Below are 23,556 nucleotides of genomic sequence, written 5' to 3'. Positions count from 1 at the left end.
CTTTCCATCATAAATGATAACTATAGAAATCTGGATTCACAGGGTCCTACTGAATTGCACATAGAGCTCCCAGAACCAAGTTAGCCCTCAGAGAATTTAATTTATACATTCTAGTCACAACCAAAACCACTTCCCCTCACTCTCGGAAGATTTTAGGTAAAATATCAAAGAGAAACCTGAGACAGAGGCTTGAAATTGGCAATACCTCTACGTCAGTATCAGATTAAGATGCAATGCTAATTTTACCCTGTTCAAATGCCAGCTTTAAGTGTTCTTGTTAACGTGAGAACATATTAGAACATTAAACCATAAAAAAATGGATAAAGGGTGTTTGGCTTGTAGTTGAACTTGATGATCTTAAGGGTCTCTTCCAACCCAAAGGATTTCATGATTCTCTGATCAGCTGTGCACAGACACTCACTTGGCAAATGGCTGCATTCACTGAAAGACTTTTGCTCTTGGTTTTTTGCTCTGCTGGCAGCTACTGACCCTTCAGCTCTGCCAAGCCCTGAGTGCAGCCCCATCTGCTTTGTGCAGTGGTTCCCAGGTTAGTTTAAACACTCCACACCCTGGGGATGTCACGTGCTGTCCCTTTCCTAGCAGCCTTGTGGGAGCCCTGAGCAGCTATGGCTGGCCTGAGACAGACATCTGCCCACACTCTGAGGCACCTTGGGGCTCTCCATCTATGCTGTTCTTCTTTCTTCTCTCTGGTATCTTCCTCCTGCCTCTGCCCTACAGGGCTCAGGCCCAGTTTGCTTTCCAGTCCTTGAGAAAGGGGATTCTAAGGGCTGTCTCTGTGCATGTCTGCTTCAGTTAAAAACACTCTTAGTCAAACTTGTGTGCAGATTCATAGAGGAACTATAGAAGCTAGATGGAGAAAGCACTTTGCAGTACTTTTTAATATAAGGACAATTCTTCACCTCCTCTTGTGGAACAACTCTCATTCCTTCCTTAGGTGTGAGGTGATGAGCCAACAGGTGCAATAGGGAATGGGATGCAAAGAGCCAGGTTTCATTTTTGCTGTGAATCTATTCACATGGAGATTCTTCTCCTGCTTACCCTACACTTTGGACCAACAGATTCTCAGACTTCTTAATCTTTCTTCTGTCCCCTGGAGGTTAGTTAGGTTCTTCTACACATCATCCAAACACCTCCAGGGATGGTGACTCCACTACTACCCTGAGAAGATTCTTCGAGGGCTTGGCAAGGAGGAAATGAACAAATTTTTCCTAATATACAATCTAAACCTCCACAGGAGCAATTTAAGGCCATTTCTTCTTGTCTTATCACTCATGTCCCAATGGCCATGGCAGCTGCTGAATCCTACTCTCTGCTCTTAGTTCCCCATGGCTGGGTCAATCCCAGTAGCTACTCACAGCAGCTCCCCAGAAGACTGCAAACTCCTGATGGGAGCCCAGGCTGAGGAAGGGAGTCACAGGGCTGCAGAGAGCAGCTACTGGAAAGGCCACCCAAAAGAGGAGGACTGGGCTGGTGGCTGTGTCTCTCAGACTTAACTTTTCACAGCCAAAATAAGTAAAAAGCACCTGATATTCTGAGAGGAGAGGGAAGAAAGAATGAGGCCCTGTGCAGTGTCCTGCTGCATCCCGAAGGTGGCAGGGCTCCGGCAGAAGCAGACGCTGCTCTCTAGAAGGAGGGACTTGGAGAGCTCGCAAAAGTGAAACCCAGCTCATCCCATGACAAACTGATGGCCGGCTTTGCCGACGCTGACAGGGTGAATTACTGGTGTCTCAGAATAAGGTCTGCCCCTTTCCCTGCTTTGGTTATAAAAGCATTCTCTGGGGAGGTATGGATGGCTCCTCATTTCTTTTGGCTCTGCTCAGGCCACAGCTGTAGCAACATGATTGTTTTGTGAGTGGAATGGTATTATTTTTTGCCATAATTTTCATATGCTGGGGCCTCTTCAGCTGATTTTTTTTTTTTTTTTGTGCAATATATAGATATATATTCCTTCCTGCTCTGAGAAGTCTCTTCCCCATCTCCAGGCCTCTCCTGCACCCCTCCTTTCAAGATGTACAATTGTATTGTGGGTCTCTGGTGTGTGACTCTGCAAATGCTTTATGCTTTCTTCCTGGGGCTGACAGCCGTTCCCACAACTGCCAAATGGCAGCAGAAAGAAGCAAGGCTGTCAGCCCAGGCTGGAGGCTTTCTTTTCTCCTGTGGTCCCCCAGGTCTTCTTCTTATAACTAGCGTGACGCCAAGGAAGAGATTGTTTTAAGTCTTCCAAATAAACTTTTTGGACTATATGTGCTGCCGGCTTCTGCCAAGAGAGCAGCTCTCCTCAGCACAGCAGGGGACAATGTCCTATTGGCCCTTTTGCCATGCTACTTACCAGGTCTGTTTTCTTTCTCCATAAGCACTGTTATCAACCCTCCTGTAATCATGCCAGCCTTGAGCCCAGGGTTGAACAAGGAGAGATTAATAGAATCATAGAGACATTGAATGGTTTGAGTTGGAAGGGATCTGAAAAACCACCTAGTTCCACTCCCCCTGCCATGGGCAGAGACACCTTCCACTAGACTAGGGCGCAGCTGCCAGTAGATGTCAGCAAGGCAGAAGGGCTTTGAATGCAAGAAAAATCCCTGAAAAACCGAATTTCTGCTTTTCCATGGCACTCTGCTTATCATCCCTTACCAAGTACTTGAGTGAGAGTGCCTCTGAGCAGCTTTGGAAGAAAACACTTCATCCATTAAAACATTTAATGTCAGGCTGTTTCTCTGCATAGTAATATTTTAAAATTTAATATTGTAGAAGCAGAAGCAGAAGCAGTTTGCTGAATGATTTGCATCTATTTTGCAGGACGGATGTTATTCCCTTCCTCAGAGTAAGCTCAGGAAATGAAAAAACCAGACAGGAAACTAGCTAAACGCTGATGGAAATATAAGATGAAGATATTTTTATTGCCGGTGTATTGACAAGTCATGGGTAGTTGTTTGGGTTTTTTGTTTTGTTTTGGTTATCTTTAATGTTTTAAACCTTCGATTCAAAAATGGACAATATTTAAGTAAAGCATCCATTTTCTGAGCCCTCCAAGTGGATCTAATTAATAAGCACTTTTTCTTCTGGAAGGAAACACAACAACAAAATCAAAGTTACAAATTACAGTGAACTTTCTGGTGCAATAGTATTTGTCTTTGGCATTTAACCTGTTTTCTCTGGTGTTGAACCTAACATCTGGCACACAGGATATCCCTGCTCCCCGAAAAAACTGGGAAAAAAACCCAACAGTTTCTCAGTCATACCTTATCGTGTGAGCCCTTATTTGCTGCTGCTCCCCTCTAAGCCACCTTTGTGCTCTTCCAGCCCGTGGTGACTGTTTGGTAGGCTGTTCCCAGCGCATAAAACAAAACATCTGGTTGCTAACAACACAAAGCTGTTACAACAGCTGGAGTCTGCCAGGATGTACAGGACCTCTGGTCAGAAATCATTTCCCAGCTGCAGGAAATAGAGTGACATGGGATCTATTGCACCGGCTCAGCATCAGCTGAGAGCTGCCGGACCTGCACCCATCCTTCACCCATTCCTCTCAGTGAGGTGCAGCAGGATGGCAGGACCCTGCTCCAGCTGGGACCATGCTCTGCCTCATTTCTGTTGCAGCCAGTGCTGGCTTTGCAAACACGCAGAGATACTTTGCTCCTGACTGGACTGCCAAACTCCAGTGTAACTTCTGTTACACCGAAAGTTTGGCAGTCCAGTTAAGCCATCCTAGATTGAGAAAGAGGCTGCAAATTCCTGGCCTATATTATGAGCCAAGCATGCTGAAAAGGGCACTGTGGAGCATCAGCAACACAGCTGCGATGGGGCTGAGTAATGGGGCGTTCGCCCATAGGTGAGCAGTTCACATCTGGACTCAGTCCTCCTAGTTAAAGAACTAGGGAGATACCAACAGCCCTACTGAAGGTGTTGCTATTTTAGTTGAGGCTGGGGAAGCTAGAAGCAGGCAGGCAGTAGTCACTTTGCTCTCTCCCATCCCTCCAACCTCACAGGTAGACACAGCTCTGACCTGTTGGGGAAGATGGTGCAAGAGGGCTTGGGAAGCAGCTGTGCAAGATGACGCCTGCACCATACCACAAGTAGTTGTACTGGCAAAGTGAAGGAGGAGCTGAAATGTGGCACCATTATGGGAATGAATGGCTGAAGATGGGGGAGGTGTGATGGAAACCACCACTGAAGGCAGGGACTTGGTGACACCATATTTTCACATTACTGGAGCTTAGGCTGCTCCTGATTGCTGGCAGCACAACTCTGGCCTCCTTCTCTACAAACTCCCCAACATTTGCTTTCTTTAAAGACAACTTAAAAAAAAAAAAAAAAAAAAAAAAAAAGACAAAATCAACCAAGTAAAAAAAACCCAAGCCTAAATATCAAAACAACCACAAAAAGTCATCATAAAGGCTAATTTTTTGTTAGCACTGCATACAGATATATACTTCCCTCAACAGGCAAACCTGAGTGGATTTGTCATCCCCGTGGTCTGGGGAGCTGGCTCACCATTCAGAGCCACTCCAGCAATCCACTATCACTTCAAAGGTGATGTTCTGGGACACTTGATGTAAGGGATCTGTTTGAAGGCAAGCAACCGTGAGAGAGACCTGGAGCAGCCAACACCTTTTTAAATGCCACACCTGAGGTTTTCAGGTGGTATGAACAAGAGGGAGACGCTGCTCCTTCCCCAAGAAGCTCTCTTATGTTTGTTACAGTTAACAGCACCTTTATTAAAGACTCATTAGGATAAGTTTGAGAGATTGCATCAATCACCAGCCTGAGAACATGACAATGATGAGCTGCCAAAGGCATGAGCAAATCACTCATAATTACCAGTTTTAGATGCTGCTCTTCAAAACTTGATTAGCTACAGATACACAGGTGATAGTTGCTACTCCTTTTTATAGCACACCCTCACTATTATCCACTCTAGTCTGATTTAAGTTTTTATTAGAATAACATTCTGTAATTAAATAATCCCACACACAGATTGTTTCATGATGGAGACAATTAAGTGGGTTTAAATAATTAATATTGCATACTGTTCTATCAGTGTCAAAAGAAACTGGTGAGGGATGCACACAAAAAACAACTCCTTGCTGTTCCCATACATGACAACTGTGAACAGAAATGACAAACAGGAATGAAAAGTAGAGCGTTAATAAGCTTTTGTTTGTAGAAAACCATTGCTAGAAAATGTAGGCTTTCAACTGAATCTCTCCTCTGAAGGGCTAAAATCACTGAAATCACCCATAGGAATTAACTCCTTTTAAGCAGGTTACTAAGATTAGGATTTTCCCCTTCCAAAAGCCACTAGTAGTTCCCACATACTGAACAGACCGGTGGTGACACCGCCCTCCTCCACCACATGCTCCAGATCTGAATGCTCACGCTTTGGATGTACATATTCCACAACACCTGGAAGAGCCTTACAGGAGGTGCTGCTCTTCTCAGGAGCCACATTACAGCAGTGCTAGAGCAGCAGCAGGCCGTGTTTCTGTGTTGCCTTCCAGTTGGGATTTGAGGACATGCCCCCACACCACCAAAGCTCCAGCTGCAGCCTCAGCCAGCATCCGGGACCTGTGTGCTGTCTCTGAAAGGGTTTCTGTCCACCCCATGTGCAGAAACATGAACATACTTTGACTGTTGCCCAACAATATCTTGTTCTCAGTTATTGTATCCAAACCATGCTGGATTAACCCACTCAAAGCATCCTTTCACCACAGCATGAGCATTTCAGTCCTTCTTTCTTCAGGAGAAAACACTTCCAACAATGCTGAAGCCTATTTAAGAAAAAAACTTACCAAAAATGTGAAGGCTGCCAGGAACTTTTTAGTTATCCACAGCGGTTAAAGTTTTATTTTGATATAAAAATTAAATAGCAAAGTTGGTTTGGTTTTTTTACAGTGATAAATTAGAAATTTACAGTACATACATTGAAGTAGATATATTTTCTGTACACCCCAAAATAATCAGTGTCTATTTCCTCAAAATTCAGAGAAAGGAGCTAACTTGTCTGTTTAATGTTAAGAGCTAAGCTTGTACCTCTCTGGCAGACACTTCTGAAACCTGCAGTGCCAAGAGCACATGCTGAGGGGGGAGATGGGAGCACGGACTGCGCAATCGAAGGAAACGCCTGCAAAGTTTCTGGTTGTATAACCACAGCAACTGCACTTCCGAGACAGGATTAGTCACACCGGTTTTGGCTTTAAGCTCGTAACAATGTTGAAATGAGAGAACTCAAGAGTTGCTGATACCCGCTCTTCGCTCTTCTCAAGCACCAATTTTTAGGATGTCTGCTGCATCTTCCCACTTATACAGCCCTGACATGAAGCCAGGTAAATGCATGTAGGTGAATACACCAATGGAATGGTTTAATTGATGCAACCACTAATTTCACTTTGGGTCAGTACAGTGCTCCCGCAGCTGCTGGGGAATAATGTCTCTTCAGGAACAGCAGCTGGTGCCTTGCCTCCCCCCAGCCAACCCCTTTGCCATAGCATTTGAATCCCTCACATGCTTTAATGGAATATCCTTCCAGGTCCCTCCTAGGGCTACGCAGTGCCATCCTCATCCAGCTCACTGTGTCTCATATCACCAGGGGCATCCCTCTGTCAACAGTTCACAGGATCACAGGCAGAGATGGAAGGATTTGATAAAAAGTCACTATTTACCATTCACTTCTGTGTATGTAACAAGGTTAAAAATGCCATTTATTGAATCAGTCTCTTCAAACATGGGTCTTATCAGCCAGGAGAGTATCCAAAGCATTTCAGAGGGAAGCACACCTTGAGTGAACATGACACCTCAGCACAGCCAAATACTAGGTTACAAAAGAGGGTCATCCTGCATCCTTGCTCCTTGAAAGCCAACATACAGCTGCTGACTTCATATTCCTCACTGCGCCAGCAGAAAGACTGCATGATGGAGAAGCTCAGCCATCTGAAGATATCACACTTGCAAAACTCCTTGTTCACAAAGGAATAACCAGATCCAAACACAACACTAACAGCGAGAGACTTTATGGAGAGGGTGAAAAGGCCCAGCTGGAATGTGGTGTTGGCCAAGACAGTGCTTGTGTGTCTTGAACAGAATGTGTCAAGTTGTCACTTGTTCTGCTGGAGAGGGAGCCCAACCACAAAGACTGCCATTAGGGTTTGTTTGGGGTCTGGATTTTGTTTGTAAAAGAAAAAAAAAACCCATTCTCTAACACATGTTTCAACACTGACATTGAAACAATACATGCTTCTGGGACGGATTAGTGTTCACTTCCAGAGCTGGAGCGAACAGTGGTTTGGGAAGCACACGGGCACCTGTGTGGAAAGCAAGTACTTTAATAAAGCAGCATCTGCTCTCAGCTGCCCTGGAAGATTATGGAAGTTGGGGCACCAGGGGGATGCTCTGCAGCTGATCAGGTTCCATACAAACAAAGGAAGCAAAAGCTTGGGGCACATAGGTAAAACCAAATGTGTTTCAAAGGGATAGAGCATCATAACAGTGCTCTCTTAAGTGCTTCTAGAATATTTGTATTTGCACCACCTTTCTTACAAGCCCCTGGACACTACATTCAGCTCCCCACAATCACAAGCTGGTGCCTCCTCAAATAAAAGAACAAGAAAACGCAACGGTTACTTTGAATCAACATTATTCACCAAGAAGCTGGATTCCTTTCCAAAACCTGGAAAGGTCTCTTGCTCCTGAGGACTGAATGCCTGCTCACATTCTGTGTGCAAATATACATTAAAAAAAAGGTCTCTGAAGCTGTCAGTGAGCAATTGAAGCATCATTGTGAGGCAGTCAGCTGTACTGCAATGTCATGGACTGAGAATGTTCTTTTAATTGCAACTGACACCCATAATTATACAACTGATCTGTGTGAACACGAGGTTGCCAAGGAACTTAACATTTTGCTTCTCCACAGACTGGCGTCTAAAGAGGAGATACCATCACACTGAATGAAATACATTAAGACTTAATTGCTCCATGCAATGAGTCTCCAGAGAGAGACAAGTAAGTTTGCTTGGAAAAACATAGCATTGTTTGAGGGTACCTTCAACTAATTTTTTGCTTTCCTGTAGGAAGGAACACTATATAGTTAAGACTTTTTTTAAAGCTAATAAATGCAGCAGAATAAAGTGGTCTGCTAGAAATAGCAGGAGCACCTGAAGGGGCAGGAATGGAGTCAGAGGGATAATGATAATGGGTGTGGAAGACCATATACAGTTTCCCAATTTGAGCTGATTCGTCTGCTTCTGAGGATGGCCTTGAGTAAAGCTTTTAGATTTTATAAATATTGATAGAACCACAGAATAACTGAGGTGGGAAGAAACACAGGGAGCTTGAAATTCCCACAAGGCAGAATCAACTCTCCATTCAGACCAGGTTATAAATGGCAAAAAGAATGAGTCAAAATTATTATTAGGCCATTAGATGACTGAAAAGTCATCCTCACTAATACCTCACTAAATCCTACTCATCACAAATGGAAAATCCATTTGCTATTTGTTTCAGGACGTGATCCCTGACTGAACTGTACAGTGTATTGGAACACCAGAATTCTCCCATACAGACAGAATCCTCATCAAGCGCTTCCTTCTCAATGCTTAACTCAGAAAGAAGACATCTGACTGAGGTCCTGGGTGCTCCATCTTCTGGTAACCGGACCCTAATTAAGCCCAGAATTTGGCCCTAGACTACCTTTTCTCCATCCACTGTAAGATGATGAAAGGAAAACATCATCCCACAGCTATGGCCTACAGCACCTCCATTTCTAAAGACTTCAGTAATTGCATCCTGCTTTTAAAAAAAAAAAAAAAAAAAAAAAAGGGATGATAACATGTTTGGGTAGTTCACAGCTTTTAAAGCCTCCCTGGGCTCTCCTATTTTGGGCAGCATGGCTTATGGCTATTGTATCTGCAGCACAATCTTTTTGCTGTTTATTCTTTAAGGCTTTTTTTTCTCCCATCCCCAGAGACTGGTTGTATAACCGTCACCCTACTCTACTCCCAACATTTACACAGCAATGCTTACACAGGATCAGTCCTTCACAGGAGAGCAGTCAGACCAGCAGGATGCTGTCCTTTTCTCATACCACGGTCTCGTTGCCTTTCCCAGGTTTCACCCAACCGTCTGTTCTCTTCTCCCGTTTCACTTTCCCTGAGTTCACCAGTCTGTTGGAGCACTTCTGCCACGTGTGCAGAGTTTTGGCTGACCAGATCCACATACCTGATGTAATACCCACCAGAAGGGACATGAAAATTTTGAGCATCTCCACTGCCATATTGGAATCATCTGCTGAATAGCGGAAAATGGCCCAGTTGGAGATCTCGTAGAAATAGCAGGCGATGACACACGTTGCTGGGACAGTGTACAGCACTGAAAAGACTCCAATTTTGACCATCAGTCTTTCCAGTTTGTCTGTTTTAGTTCCATCTTTCTGGAGATTAGACCTGATTTTAAATAAGGCCACGAGTCCTGCTGCAATGAATAACGTCCCAATGACCAGGTAGGTAAAAAGCGGAGCCACAACAAAGCCTGTCAGCGCATCCAGGTTCTGGTTCCCAACATAGCAGAGGCCGGTGAGCTCATCTGCATCTACAAGTCTCATAATCAAAATAACAATGGTCTTCACCGCCGGGATGGCCCAGGCTGCGATGTGGAAATAGGAGCTGTGCATTTCGATTGCTTCGTGGCCCCACTTGAGTCCCGCAGCCAGAAACCACGTCAGTGTCAGAATAACCCACCAGATGGAGCTAGCCATCCCGAAAAAGTACATCAGCAAGAAAATTATCGCACATCCTGTGTTCTTAAGACCTTCTTGGATAAGAACAGGTTCTGCTGCCTCTTCAAAATCACAGGATATCCTTTCCCGGCCCACAGTTAGCCTCACAATATAAGCAATGCTATAAATATTGTAGCACATGCTCAAAAATATGATTGGTCGCTCCGGGTAGGAAAATCTGGATGAATCAATCAGGAAGGTCAGGACTGTGAAGGCAGTCGAGATGAAGCAAAGACTGGCCCATATGGCCATCCAGATATCTGTGAATTCCTTAGCTGACCTGCTGTACAGACCAGCATCATAGCCACACTTCAGGACACAGCTCAAGCTTCTCTTCACCCAAATGTACTGATCCGAGTTAGATCCCATGCCGTGGCACTCTTCCCCAGGCTGCAAGGAGGTCTTGCTGTGAAGGGGAACCTCTTCATCTCCTGGGCCCTCCATGCACATGTGGTTGTGATCATTCTGGGGTGGGAATTTGCTGCAGTTTAGGGCGTCTGGCCAGACAAACCCAAATTCTTTTAAAACAGGTTCACATCTTCTTTTGACAGAGAGGCACATACCTCCACAGGGACCTATAGGGATGTTAATCTTCTCTGTGCACATCGGCACATAAACCGAACACAGGAAGAACTGGAAGAGAGAAACAGAAATCACAAGTGCGTCAGGGGAAAATTAAACAGGTTGCAATATAACAAGTTTTCTTTTTTTATCCCTTTTTAGTAGTAATATTTGGTCATTTGCCTTAAAAAAACCCAGGAAGTAGCATAAAACAAATAAACCAAGAACAATAAAAACAAAAGAGAAAAAAAAAACAATGTTGTCTTCTTTCAGTTCAAATGTGGTCTGAAGCCAACGCCTGAACATTTTACTCCCTAGATTAGCTCCATGTCAATTTAGCCCATCAGTTCCAATGAAGCAAGTGGGATTTAGCCAAATTTAAACCTCAAGGGTACAATTTAAGAAAGCAGAAAACCAAATTAAAGGGGTTTAAATAAATACATGTATTTGTTCTGAGCATTGCCTGGATATTTCAGCTAAGAAACAAACAGGGGGGAAAAAAAAACATTTATTGAAATACTTTGGTTCACGATCCTCTTAGAAAAAAGGTTTTTCTTTTAGAATAAGTTCACGTATGCCTTTACAACGGTGATAAAATATTGTAGTTTTCTCGTCTTTTGAATAATAGTAATTCGGCGACGCGACACCGTGAGAGGAATTGCGTGCTGACTCGGGAACTTTGCTCCGAGAAACAAGCTGGGTTTTGTTTGAGGAAATCCATGCCCGTGGGGAGGACAGGGATCCTGCCATTCGCCTGGGAAAGAAACTTTCGCGGTGAAGCTCCCGGCGGGGTCCCGAGCTGCCCCAGCTCCCCGCGGCCAGCTCCGCTCGTTCTGCAGGGAATCGGGCGCGGCACCTGGGGCACGGCCGGGACGGAGGGGCAGCGGCCGGGAAAGCTCCGGGAGTTGCCGCAGCCTCCGCGAGCGGGCGGGCGGGGGTTACCGCGCTGCGGCGGGCAGCCGGGACACCGCCGGGACACCGCCGGGACACCGCCGGGACACCGCCGGGACACCGCCGGGACACCGCCGGGACACCGCCGGGACACCGCCGGGACACCGCCGGGACACCGCCGGGACACCGCACCTCCGCCCAACGTGAACAGCGCTCTCTTCCCAGCCCGCCAGGAGCGACACTGCGAGGCGGCGCGACTTTCGGGCTGGTTTAGTACTGAGTCGAGGGGATGAGGACGGGGTGCTGGGGGACAGCAGCCGGCCCGGGACCGCACAGCCCCGTTGTGTGTCGTCCCCACCTCGCCCACGCAGCCAGGTCCCCCCGGAGCCCCGACGCACCTGGAGCTGGCTGGAGCAGCCGTACTGGATGAGGGGGGTGAAGGTGGTGAGCTGCAGTTCCGCGTCCGCCTGCAGCTCGTGCCCCACCAGGTTGGGCATCTTGGTGACATTGTAGCCCAGGTTCTGGCACATGGCGATGCGGATGGCGTCGCAGCGCCGCTCCTCCTCGTCGCCGAAGCCCCGCGCCCCGCCGAGCAGCCCGGCCAGCAGCACGGCCAGCAGCCGGGCGCGGCCGGCCTCCCCCCCGCCGCCCCCCGCCATGGCCCGCAGCGGCCCCGGCCCCGGCCGCGCCGTGCCGCACGGGCCGGCTCCAACGGGGCGGGCCGGGGGCGGCTCCGCTATTAAACAGCCTCGCCGAGAATCGGCCCAGGGGAGGGACGCGCCTCCCGGCCCGGCCCTCCCGGCGCCACCGCCCCCGCCGCGGGAGCCTGCCCCGCGCAGCGCAGGGCACGGCAGGGCGCGGGGTCCTACCTGCGCTTCAACTGGGCAGCGGGGGCTTCCCCTCCGGCCCCCTCCTTGGGGAGCCCCGACCCTCACCCCCAACCCCAAGGAGCGCGCTTCCACCGTCTGCATCCCACCGTTCCTCGCAGGGGCCCCTTCTTCTTGGTGACCCGCTACCTGCACCCTTCATCCCTCAGAAGCCCCGGGGATTCCTGTCAGTGTCTCGTCTCCCCTCTACAGGTTCCCCCTTCTGTCCCGTGTGACAGCGCCCCTGGGAGACATCGTCACTATCCCCAGAGTTCCCACCGTGAGTGTTGGTCCCAAGGGCTCCCCAAGTTCGGCTCCGCAGGAACAGTGTAGGCTCCGCAGGAACAGGGTAGGCTGAGCCCCGTGCAGATGTATTTGGGCTCAGCAGATGTGTCCGGGCTCATCGTGCCCCAATCCTCCCCACATTTTTGACCTTTCGCCAGCCCTAAAGTGCTCAGCTCTTCCACATCGGGTTAAAAATGTGCGGGGTGGCTTTCTAAGCTGCTGCTTTGTCTTCTCAATGGGTTAAACTGCACCGCTGGGTCACATCTGGCCTGTAGCATTGTTTGTTTTTTCATTGGGGCCATGAAACCTGTAGGGCACTGCTAGGTACCTCCTGACATTTGTATAAATCCCTGTAAAATAAGTAAGTGTGGATGAAGCATTTGTGAATTTGGGAGGAAAGGGCTGGATGATTAAGCAGACATGTCAGCAGGAGGAGGGATTAAGAGCAGAGAAACAAGGCTCACACTTAAATTCGCTTGATATTATTTACACCTGTAATAAAATCTAGTTGAGCTGGTTGTGCCTTTAGCAAAAAATATGTCATCTATTAATGAACTGTTTGTAAAGCACTTTGAAAATATTTGTAAAGCCCTAGTTAAGCAACCTCCTTCTGTGTGCATACAGCATGTGGCATATGCATGTGCTCCTGCATGTGCAGGGTGTCTGTCACAGGTAGCCAGGCCTCTGAGTGCACCTCAGGGCCTTTGCTGCTTCCCATTATTCCCCAGCTCCATTGGTCAACCAAGACTGGGACTAATGGGATAAGCCACCCCTCAGCTGTTGCTCCGTACCAAGCACAAGACTGTAAATCACAGCAAAACCTGTGCTATGAAATGCTCTTTGCTCACTCACTGCACATTTCCCCTCTGAGGCTCTGTTGCCAGTGGAGTTTCTTTACCTCAGAGAGGGGGGAAACTGTGAGCTGTCCTGGGACATTGCAAGGACTGATGGGCATTAATGTGCTTTCCTCTAGAAAGATGGGTAAGTGCTTTAATTGAGGTTTCATGAGCGTAGGTATTTATATGCTCTTATATTTATAATAGCGCTCATTGCTGTAACATTTTACATCTAGCTTGAATAAACAGTGTCTCTAACCTCACAAAATCCTTGTGAGGCAGACAAGTAATATTATCTTAACTTTTTAAACACAGATGCAGACAGTGCTCCAGCCCAAGGTCAGGCAAGGAGCCTGCAATGGAGTCAGCAACTCAACCATATCTTGCAAAGCCCATATGTACCTGCAGGCATTGCTGTCTGGACCCGGCAGTGCTCAGCTGCTAATCTGGGTGGGTGATAATGCTGTGAACACACATGGTGTGCTGCACATGTCCACTGAGCTGTTCCCAGCACAGCCGAATTTACCTTCCCTAGCACACAAGTGCAGGGAATGGGTGATGGGCACTCCCCATGCAGTCAAACACATCAGAGTAAGAGGCAGGCTTCCACAGGAGAAGGTTTTGGTTAGAGTTTATTTGTTTTCCAAATTATGTAGGAAAGAAGGCTAGAGGGAGAATCATAGTGACCTTAAAAACTATGCATCTTTGTCTTAGCATGTGAAATCCCTTTTCATCTGCCATCTCCTGCTGTAGTTAGGCACCAAAGCAGAGTTTGCTGTTACTAGAATAAGGCCTTTACCTAATTTCCATTAAATAAACCACCTACTGCATATTCAGAAGTTACAAAGCAAATCCCTTGGCGCATAGACCTATTCCTTGGACTAAATAAAACTGCAGTGGACACAAGTACCTTTGTAGAAGAACTCTTCCCCCCAAAAAAACCTCCTACCACTATTGCCTCTTCTTTGAGAATACAAAATAAATATTAGAAAGTACCACACTGCTCTGTTTGCTTTGGAAAGTCTTTTAGATAATGGGAATTAGTTTTCAAAACAAGAGTGCTGTGAGAGCCAGTGGCAAACCATATGAGAGGCTGGAGTTGGAGAAAATGGTAATTAACCTGCTTTGAACCTTATGCATATAACAGTGATTCAATGTCACACCAATAAGCATGTAGATAACATTTTCTTTAAACATATCAAAATAGGAAAACTTCTGGATAGTGGATTTATAGATTCTTAGACTACTGGGCAGTGTGAGACACTGGCCTGAATCTGGCACAAAAAAAGCTATATTCCTTCCTCAATTATTGGTTGCCTGATTTGCAGCATATTTTTTTATAAATTTTATTTTGAGGGTTCTTTAGTTGAAGGATCATCAGCCACCCTTACAAATACTCTTTCTTGTCACCACCAATAATTATATTTGGTTTCTAGTCTGAGTTATCTCCATCTTCCAGCCACTGATTTTTGTTCTATCTTTGCTGGACAGGTTGAGAATTCATTATTGAGATTAACCCTGTAGGTAATGTCAGGCTGTGACTAAGGTACCTTATGCCCTTTTTTAGTTATCAAAATAGATTGAACTTCCTGAGTTTCTTATTGTAAGGGATCTTTCCCAATTCTTAATCATACATTTGATTTTAAAGGTGCAAGATTTTACCCTGCCATTTAAATACCACTTTCAGCTCAAACCATCCTTTACAGTATAAATAGATGTGTCTGAATTAGTAGTTTCAGCACCCTTGGTCCCTTTAGAGTCAAGAGAGGTAAAGTCAAGATAGACAGGCACTTGCAGAAGGCAGCTTACATAATAGGAATGACATTAATACAAAATCCTTCTTATTTTTATCATCTTGTTTTTAGTATTTCCCCCTTACATTTGTATGTAATTTTTTGCGTATTTATGAAAGCCATGGACATATTTTTACACTATGAAAATAAATAATGCTTACCAGGATCTCTGAGTCTTCCACTGTTTTTTAGGGCATCTAGGAAGGTTCATAACTCTTTGAACATTATCAGTGTAACAAGCTTTGCCTGGACTGTAGTGGTAGAACATTCAGTCCTGAGCTCAGCCTTCCCACTGGAGTGATACTCATGCCAAAAGCTCAGTCCGACAAGATGACCTCACACACAACTTCTCCAAGGACATGATCTCTTCTACTGCATCACAAGGAGAGCCAGGACCAAAGCCTTGCAGGCAGATCTGAGAAAACTTGGGTATCCTGTTGGTTTTCTAACAAAAAATGTGTATACCACATTAGGAAGTGGTTATTTTAACTAAACATAGATGTCAGCTTTTAGTCAGATGAATTTCATTCTAGAAATACCTCTATCTCTCAGTTGACTGTAAAAGGAATGTAGAATGACCAGCCCAGTGGTGAAAACTCCTAGAGGTGTCTAGTGGTGGATGAGAATAGTCCCTGCCTCTCAGCCAGTCTCCTGGGAGTTGATGAGAGAATATTCACATTGCCTTCCAGAAAGTTCTTTCAAATATCTTGCATAATATATACGAGTCAATACTATAATAATATTATATTATAGTCTTTATATATACAAGTCAATAATAATATAAGTAAAATAAACATTTAAGGCTTTTAAAATGTTTAGATTCTGGAGTGGTTTTTGGGCACTGAAATTTTAAGAATGGCTTAATTACTATTAGTTATCTCTATGATATAACTCATCTCATATATATTTTTCAATATACAACAAAAATCACTGATGGACCTAGCTGTTACCTGTTTTGTTTACTCACAATTCCACAACTTCCATCAAGTAACAGACTTCTACCAGTAATGACTTTTTTTTAGTCTCAATTTACATAAAACAGTATTTTCTTTGAACATCAGTCCATTAATTTTTTTTTGTTGTTGTGTATATTTTGTCACACTCTTGTCAATCCTTTTGGATTTATATGCATTCAAACCAATGTCTCCTTCCTACTCTTTGACATTTATGCTTTTATTAAACTTAATTAACTTTATAATTTATAAATTTTATAGCAGATTTTTTTTAAAAAATTCCATCCAAATTCCAGTTGAATTTTTTACTCAGGATCTTCTTTCTCAAAATCAAGACCTAAATCAATCACCTTCTTATTCAATGATGTCTTTGCAAGCATCGAGCAACATATTTTAAATGGTTTTCCTAATTACCATTCATAAGCTTAACATAAGCTTTCTGCCTTACTTCTGTATCTCATGAGGCGGACTCTATTAAGGCAGGAAATACAAATATTCCCCTCCTTGCAGTTATCCATTATCGTCATAGTTTCAATTGTCCAGTAACAATCAGAAAGAAATGGTATTGTCATGACACTTCCAGTGAACATGGCACTACACAATCTCAGAAAAAACCCAGTGCAGTGAGCTGCCTATGTATTTATGCACATGTACATATATAAATATGCAAATATATTTACATACACAAATATCTGGGGTTTTATATCTGAAGTATTCATAGAATCATCGAAACATTAAAGTTGGAGAAGATCATTAAGTGCAAGCACTAGCCCAGCACTGCCAAGCTAAAATCACCACTAAACCACATCCCTAAGTGCCACATTTACATGTTTTTTGAACACTTCCAGGAATGCTGAACTCTTCACTTCCTTGAGCAGCCTGTTCCAAGTGCTTGATCACCTCTTCAGTAAAGCAATTTTTCCTGATATCCAATCTAAACCTCCCCTGGTGCAACTTGAGGCCATTTCCTCTTGTTCTGTTGTTCACTGGGAGAAGAGACTGCCCCTCACCTGGCTTCAGGTAATTGTGGAGAGCAGATACAATACAGGTACCATCAGTGCACAAGGGGGTGCACATTGTGGCACTCTTATTCAATGATGTTGAATCAATCAACACTGATCTCAGTTGAGCAGGACTTGTCCCAGACTTTAAAATAAAGTGTATACTATGTGCAAATTTACCTCCCATAGTGCACTGCAGAATGCTTCTGGGCCTGACCCAATGGGATTTGGCTCCTGATACTCTCAGGATACTCTGTTTAAATTTCTACACTTGGTGCCTCCGTGTGAGCCAGCTCTCCACGCAAGGGGACACCCAGACAATATCAGCAGTGTGTCTAGAGCACCAGTCTCCTGACAGGCTGTGAATCTCTCTTTTCATGCAGTTATGACTGTAATTTCTTTAAGGTACTTCGGTGCAGCTAAGCTGTGACACAGATCCCATATCTAGATTCACATGTATAATTCCTTGCATGCCAATTTGGGTCAATAGTTACTCCATGACCCTTAAAAGTCAATATTTGGTTTGCACAGAGACCTCAGAATTTGGTTTTATAGCATTGTAAACAGGAAATTTCAGTGCTACTTAATATGCATAATTTTGAGAAATCCTTTGCATTAAGATAGCATCAAAACACTCGACAGTACAAGAGGATTTCTCAGATGATGGGTGGGGTTAGAAATCCAGGTGGCACAGAAGTATCACACACAAGGTTCCATGGGGAACAGGGAGCAAATCCATAAATCTCATAAGATGAAAGATGCCCATATAAAGGCCACTTAGGTCACTTCATCTATGTGTTAGTATTTTTTTTCACATAAGTATTTCTCTTGTTAACTTGAAGAATAATTTTAATTTTTAAAAAAATGTACAGTTTTCCAAAAGTCTCTTCATGTAATTCAGATTTATGTACCTCTCCAACCAGATTAGCAGAACAGGCAAGGAGCTGTGAGGCAAAGTCACTCTCAGGATCTGTTGAGACAAAAACATTTGCACAAGGAGTTTTTCATAGTGTATTCATGTTTATAAAATTTTGTGGTAAAATACAAATCCTATCCAAAAATCCCTGCCCTCTTCCCTTGCCTAATTTTGACAAACTTCTTAGGAAAGCTCTGCTGCAGAGATACAGCATGACCAGTTTCAAGCACATCTCTTCCCTTTAGGAAAATTAGTAGACTTTTTGCCGGGGTAGAGGCAAAACTCAGCATGAAGTTTGGAATTAGTGTTTTTGTCTCTCAGAAGGACTTTCAGTTTAAACTGCTGCTCACCATTACTTCTATAATGCTCAGAAATTCACATTTTGGCTTGAAATTTCCCACATTGACCTTAACCCAAATGATTATTTTTTTCTGGAAATTGATGAACGGTTTTCTTCTCAGAAAATTGTTCAGAGGTCCCTTTTTTTTTTTTTTTTTTTGTTTTTAGTGCTCAGATAAATCCAAAACAGCTTGAATTTGAAGCTTCAGATTTGGCATGTGCAGGGAGGTAGAATGCACTTTTTGTATCATTTGAAGAAATTTCTTTTCACAATAGCAAATTAGCCTGAAAACTTTGGAAATAATAGACTGATTGCTCATGAGGTGTGATTTAGCCATGGTAGAAAATGACAGGCTGAGTTCTCCCTCCCTGAGAGGTCATGAGTCTTGCTTTATAAATAAGGCTCAGTTTCCTTTTTGCAGAGTCATCTTTCCCACTAAACCTTTCTGCATCCTGTTTTGCTTTAATTCTATGGCAGCATCAGAGGTTATTTCCTGTGTGTTTGCTGTCCATATGAAAAATTGTACTTGGCTTTCGGTGTCATTTTGTACAGTCTGTGAAGCAAATTTCAGTGCAGCTGACTTAAGATGGACTCCTTCTGTCTTACGTGAGACTTTGAGATAACTTACTGCTCCTAAGTCACCCAGGTTGCTCTCAGTCCTGGTCTTCACATCCAGCTGTCACTAACATCACCACAAACATGCTTATGGATACAGGGGAACAGGTTTTTTAAAAATCATCCTATAGTCCTTTCTCCTCAAATGTATTAACCAAGAAGTAAACACAAAGATTCCAAACATTTAAATTAATTAACTTATTACCAAATAAGTAAATATCAAGATTTTAAGCATGGACATTAATTAATTAATCCATTATACTTTTTAATCTTTGGAAATTATATCAGGCTGAGATATAAATCTCTCAAAATCAAAGCTGAGAAGGTAGGTTTACTGTTATGCTTCAACTGGTTTGCACTGCTCCAGTGATACCATGATGAGTTGGTTTAATCAATCTGTTATTGCAGGCTGAAAGCTGTTCTGTGTCATTGGAGCAGCACAGAGCTGTCAGGCGTGTGATGAATCTGGCCACAAATCTTAAAACGTACTATTTTTCCGCATTAAAAAGGCAATGTGAGCTGATATGCTGTGTTTAGTTACATAACAGCAAGTATTGACTTGCAGGGCACGGCTGGAAAAAACCCCTTCTTTGTATTGTGTTCGGCAGGCGGTGGGGTCACTCTCCTGGGAAAGGAACTCGACATCTGCCAGGAGGTGAAGTCTGCTGCGTGCACGTTGCTTTTGTAGTGCCTGTGAATACACAAAGGGGGAACTGGACACAGGAGTGAAACCTGTCCCGGTGAGGATAGGGGCTGTTGGCGGTGCTCTCTGGAGCCGCGTCACGTACCAGTACCGTGCCTTTTAGTTATACACACCGCTGCCTCCAGGGCCTAATGGAGTCACAGGGAACTTTAAAATAAGCAGCCATGCTTGAGCCTTCCAGTTCTAGCTGGGCTGCCCAGTTTACAGTGGCACTATTCTTCACTTTGTGGGCCATTTAAAACACAGTTACTGAGTGCTAATTATTTCCACATTCCAGTCTCCGCTGCAATTCTTTTATTTTTTTCTAACTTTCAAAAACATTTTAATTTATTTATGGTTGTTTTCTCTTTAAATGATTACAGAATGCATTCAGCTAGAGAGCTGTATAATTATTTCACATAAGGAGATGAGTTTTTGTTAACATGTTTATACACCCAGCATGCATGTAATTGCAAAATATATCCACGTTATTCTACTTTCTCTTCCAGGATAGCTTATTCCTCTTTCTCACACAGACAGACCTGCTCCTCCATTAACCATTTGTATATGACATTCATAGCTTTTCTTTTTCTTTACCAATTCCTATTCCTATACACTTAAAGCAGTGCTACATTCACAGGAAGACAAACACATAAATGTCATAACAGACAGTGAGAAGGACTGGTTTGGCAAGTCTTTGGCAAACAGATTTCCTAATTTCTATCCAAGATGGCAAATTAATCATATGGATCACTGTTACACAAACCAAAGGACTTTCAAATTAGTCTGAGCACAAATAATGCCATTCTGTCTTGTGCAGAAGGCTTTGCTGCCAATCTACATTTGCCTTAGGTTCCTTGCATGCATACAGGTGATTATGTGGAGTGCAACCCACCTTACACTTTGCACGTATGTTCTCTTCCTCTGACTCCTTGGCAGGGCAGGATAGGTCCAGGTACTGATTATTAGAAAACTAACAAAATAAAATAAATAGTGCTGTGATGACAAGAAGGGGTGGTGTGACCACAAAAGGAAGCCGATCAGCTTAGTTTGGCTTCAACCATGAGGGAACCACACCCTTATTCTTTTATGCTGTGCTGATCACGGTGGTATTTTTGCACTGTACTGAGGTTATGTTATCAATGGAACTAATGGTGAATTTTGTTTTTATTATTACTGGATCTGGAATTTGAGTATGAACTGATCTTTCATTCTCGGGCAATGTAATTTATATTTGGAGGCTGACAATTCATCTATTTCCCCACAGACTCATACATGGACTTGGAAAATAATGAGAGTTTATGTGAATTCCATTTTTCTCAGGCATTTTTATTCCTGGGAGAGATTTCCATGGGCCAAATTACCATGAAAACTAGATTACCATGATGTTTCAGTTCCTTCAGTTCATGTCTTTCAGTACTGTTGACACTGTACACACCTCCTTGGGGAATTATGAAAAATATAAAAAGAAAACGCCCCAAAAATGTGCATAAAAAACGTAAGAAAGCTGCCATCTAACCTAAATATTCCCCAAATAAAACTAGAGCAAGTTATTTCCCAAACAGAAAAATTGTAGGCCACAACTGGGCATGGTGCTATACCGAGAGGCAAGATTGTTATTCAATTTTTGACATAAAATCACTTCAGACATATGAAGAAATTAGTTGAAAAGAAGATCAACACACAAACAAACCCTTTTGCTCTCATCATATGGAGCAAAGCAGTGAAGAATTGGGTGCCAAATTTAGACAAAGGCCACTCTTCCAGTGCATCTGGCTCCTGAGGCTGAGGTAGAATGTTTTAATCCTGCAGGAAAGGCTCTCAAAGACTCTCTTTGCCACCATGCCAAGATGACTGCAATGGAAGGAACCACTGCCAAGGCCAGTGACCCTCTCTGTCCTGCCCTAAAGCCTGCCTCTCCTTCCTGTGCACCTGATATAGGGATACAATTTTTGATAAGTTTTGAGGGTGCTAAATTTGTCTCCATTGAATACCATGTGGGAAGGCAGACAGAGAAGGTAATTGAGAGTCCAGTTCAGATCTAAAGTGGCTGCACTGGAGATGCTTCACTCTCCCTTGACTATTAAAGGAGCTCAGGATGTGTATCTAATTCCTTAGCTCCTTCAGGCATCTGGGTAAAAAGGTAAGAGGAACTAACATAGGCTTAAGTTAAACAGGGGAGTGAAGATTAAGGAAGAATTTATGCAAGAACCCTTGGGCAACAGTGCATGGCTGTAGAATAAATATTCTTCAGCCTGACAAGAGGATCATTTAAACATTGTTATTATAAGACTTGCACATAAAATATAATACCATGCACCTCCAGCCTTTGAATTAGGAAAGGATGAACTGGGTCCCATCAACATGATTTCTGTAAGTAAATAGCCAGCATTTACAGAGATCATTTGTTAAGTAGACACAAGGGAAAAGAGAAACCCTTCTGGAAAGTAGTATTGGTAAAAGATGGATTTACTTTCTTCAGCCAAATCAAACTTAGATGCAGAACGTTAAATGACTTTTTTTTTGTGACCATGTAGATTCTGGTAAGCCTGTAAACTCATATACCTCTTTTTTTGGATCATCAGTAATTATAACTCTTTCATACATTGGTCAAAGCTGCATACTCTTTTAAACTCGGCTATTCAGTTAACTTAAAATTTCACTTCATCACCTGAAAATGTGCTTTTCTGTGCTATTTTTACATTTTTCTCTCTAAGCAGAGATGGATGCTGTTCAGTGGGTGTGGGAGTGCCAGGAGGAGATATAATTTCTTGCATGCATTATGATTTTGCGTGTGAACTTTGCTTAAGTTTCTATATGAGGGAACTTACTCAAACTGTATCATTTGGATTAATCGTTTTTTTGGCATTGCAACAGAATTTGGACATTTGTGGACATCAGGTCATTAACCACACTTACTGCCTTCTTTTTAGGGACAGCATGCTCTCCCAGCCAGAGCTGTATTGATTCCCTCCTGGGCTTTTGACCTAAGAGGTCTGTATAAAACATTAACATTATGTCTTGTCCAAAAAAAGAACCAAGTAAATTCTTCTATTTTCCATAAATAGCATAAAGAAGGAAGGTGCTTTTCTGGTGTGGGACAGGAATGTAAAATGATACCATGTCTGACTAGTTACCTCATCTCTATGAACAGGCATATGCACATGCATACTGAGTTTGAGCCAATGCAGTGAACTTCCTGCTCTCTATTGTCAGAGTCTTCCAGTGCTAAAAACCACTATAAAAATATTGAGGGAAGCCTTCCAACAGTGACATATATCAGGTTGCAAAATTACTTCTCTCAGGGAGTGATGAAAGCCCTATCATTGATATTATGAACAATAGTAATTCTGAAAACATGATGTGCACAAATTTGGTCATTAAATGATCTGCAAGACATGTTTTCAAGATGTCACTGCCACACAGAGCCATGGATGGAGTTTTGGGCCTAGGGCCCAGAGAGCAAACCTCTTATTAATAAAGAATTTGAAATCAAGTTCATCGCTTCTAGCTGGGTCTGCAGATACTAATGTAGCCCCCACAGCATTTACTTACAACTAGAAAAAACACTGGAAAATACCGTCTGGAAGACAATATAGGTAGGGCCAAAGAAATGGCCTATTATTTTACAAGGGGATTTTTTTCAAAACAAAAAGTTAGGTGTTCAACCTGCACTGACATCCAATGAAATCTGAACATCTAACTCCACAGGATTCTCTGAAAATACTGTCCCCACAATGTTAGGTCTTTCTCTTGGCCATGCCAGGGTTAGCATGAGGGAAGTCTCTGCAGGAGACATCTGTAAATGAGATCAGAACTCCACCATAAAACAGTGACACAATCATCTGGAGGACACAGAGCTGTTCTCAGTGATGAGTATTTAACTTCATTATTTCTGTGTTTATTACACTTTTTTTTCCCCCCTTCTGTTGTTTCTGCTATATCAGCAGTTTTTATTTTGATTTGGATTTTATTATAATTTACTTCGCTATTTCTCAGTCTATTTACAGAGAACAAAAGAATGTAAAACAGT

The 23,556-nt window shown here is 43.4% G+C and overlaps 1 protein-coding gene across 1 annotated transcript; it reads right to left on the bottom strand.

The window, feature by feature from the left end:
* Positions 1-5,832: 5,832 nt before the first annotated feature.
* Positions 5,833-12,265, bottom strand: FZD4 (frizzled class receptor 4). Its single transcript, XM_066209150.1, is given in 3 exon segments — positions 5,833-10,417; positions 11,635-12,048; positions 12,050-12,265. Coding segments are annotated over 3 exon segments (1,959 nt in total). The 3' UTR covers positions 5,833-9,088.
* Between the last annotated feature and the right edge of the window lie 11,291 nt (positions 12,266-23,556).

This window comes from Chamaea fasciata, unplaced genomic scaffold, assembly GCF_029207755.1.
Source record: "Chamaea fasciata isolate MVZ Bird 193981 ecotype frontalis unplaced genomic scaffold, bChaFas1.0.hap1 SCAF_691, whole genome shotgun sequence".
Classification (NCBI taxonomy): domain Eukaryota; kingdom Metazoa; phylum Chordata; class Aves; order Passeriformes; family Sylviidae; genus Chamaea; species Chamaea fasciata.
Note: the sequence above shows the minus strand (reverse complement) of the source record. Positions and strands in the feature narration are given on the sequence as shown.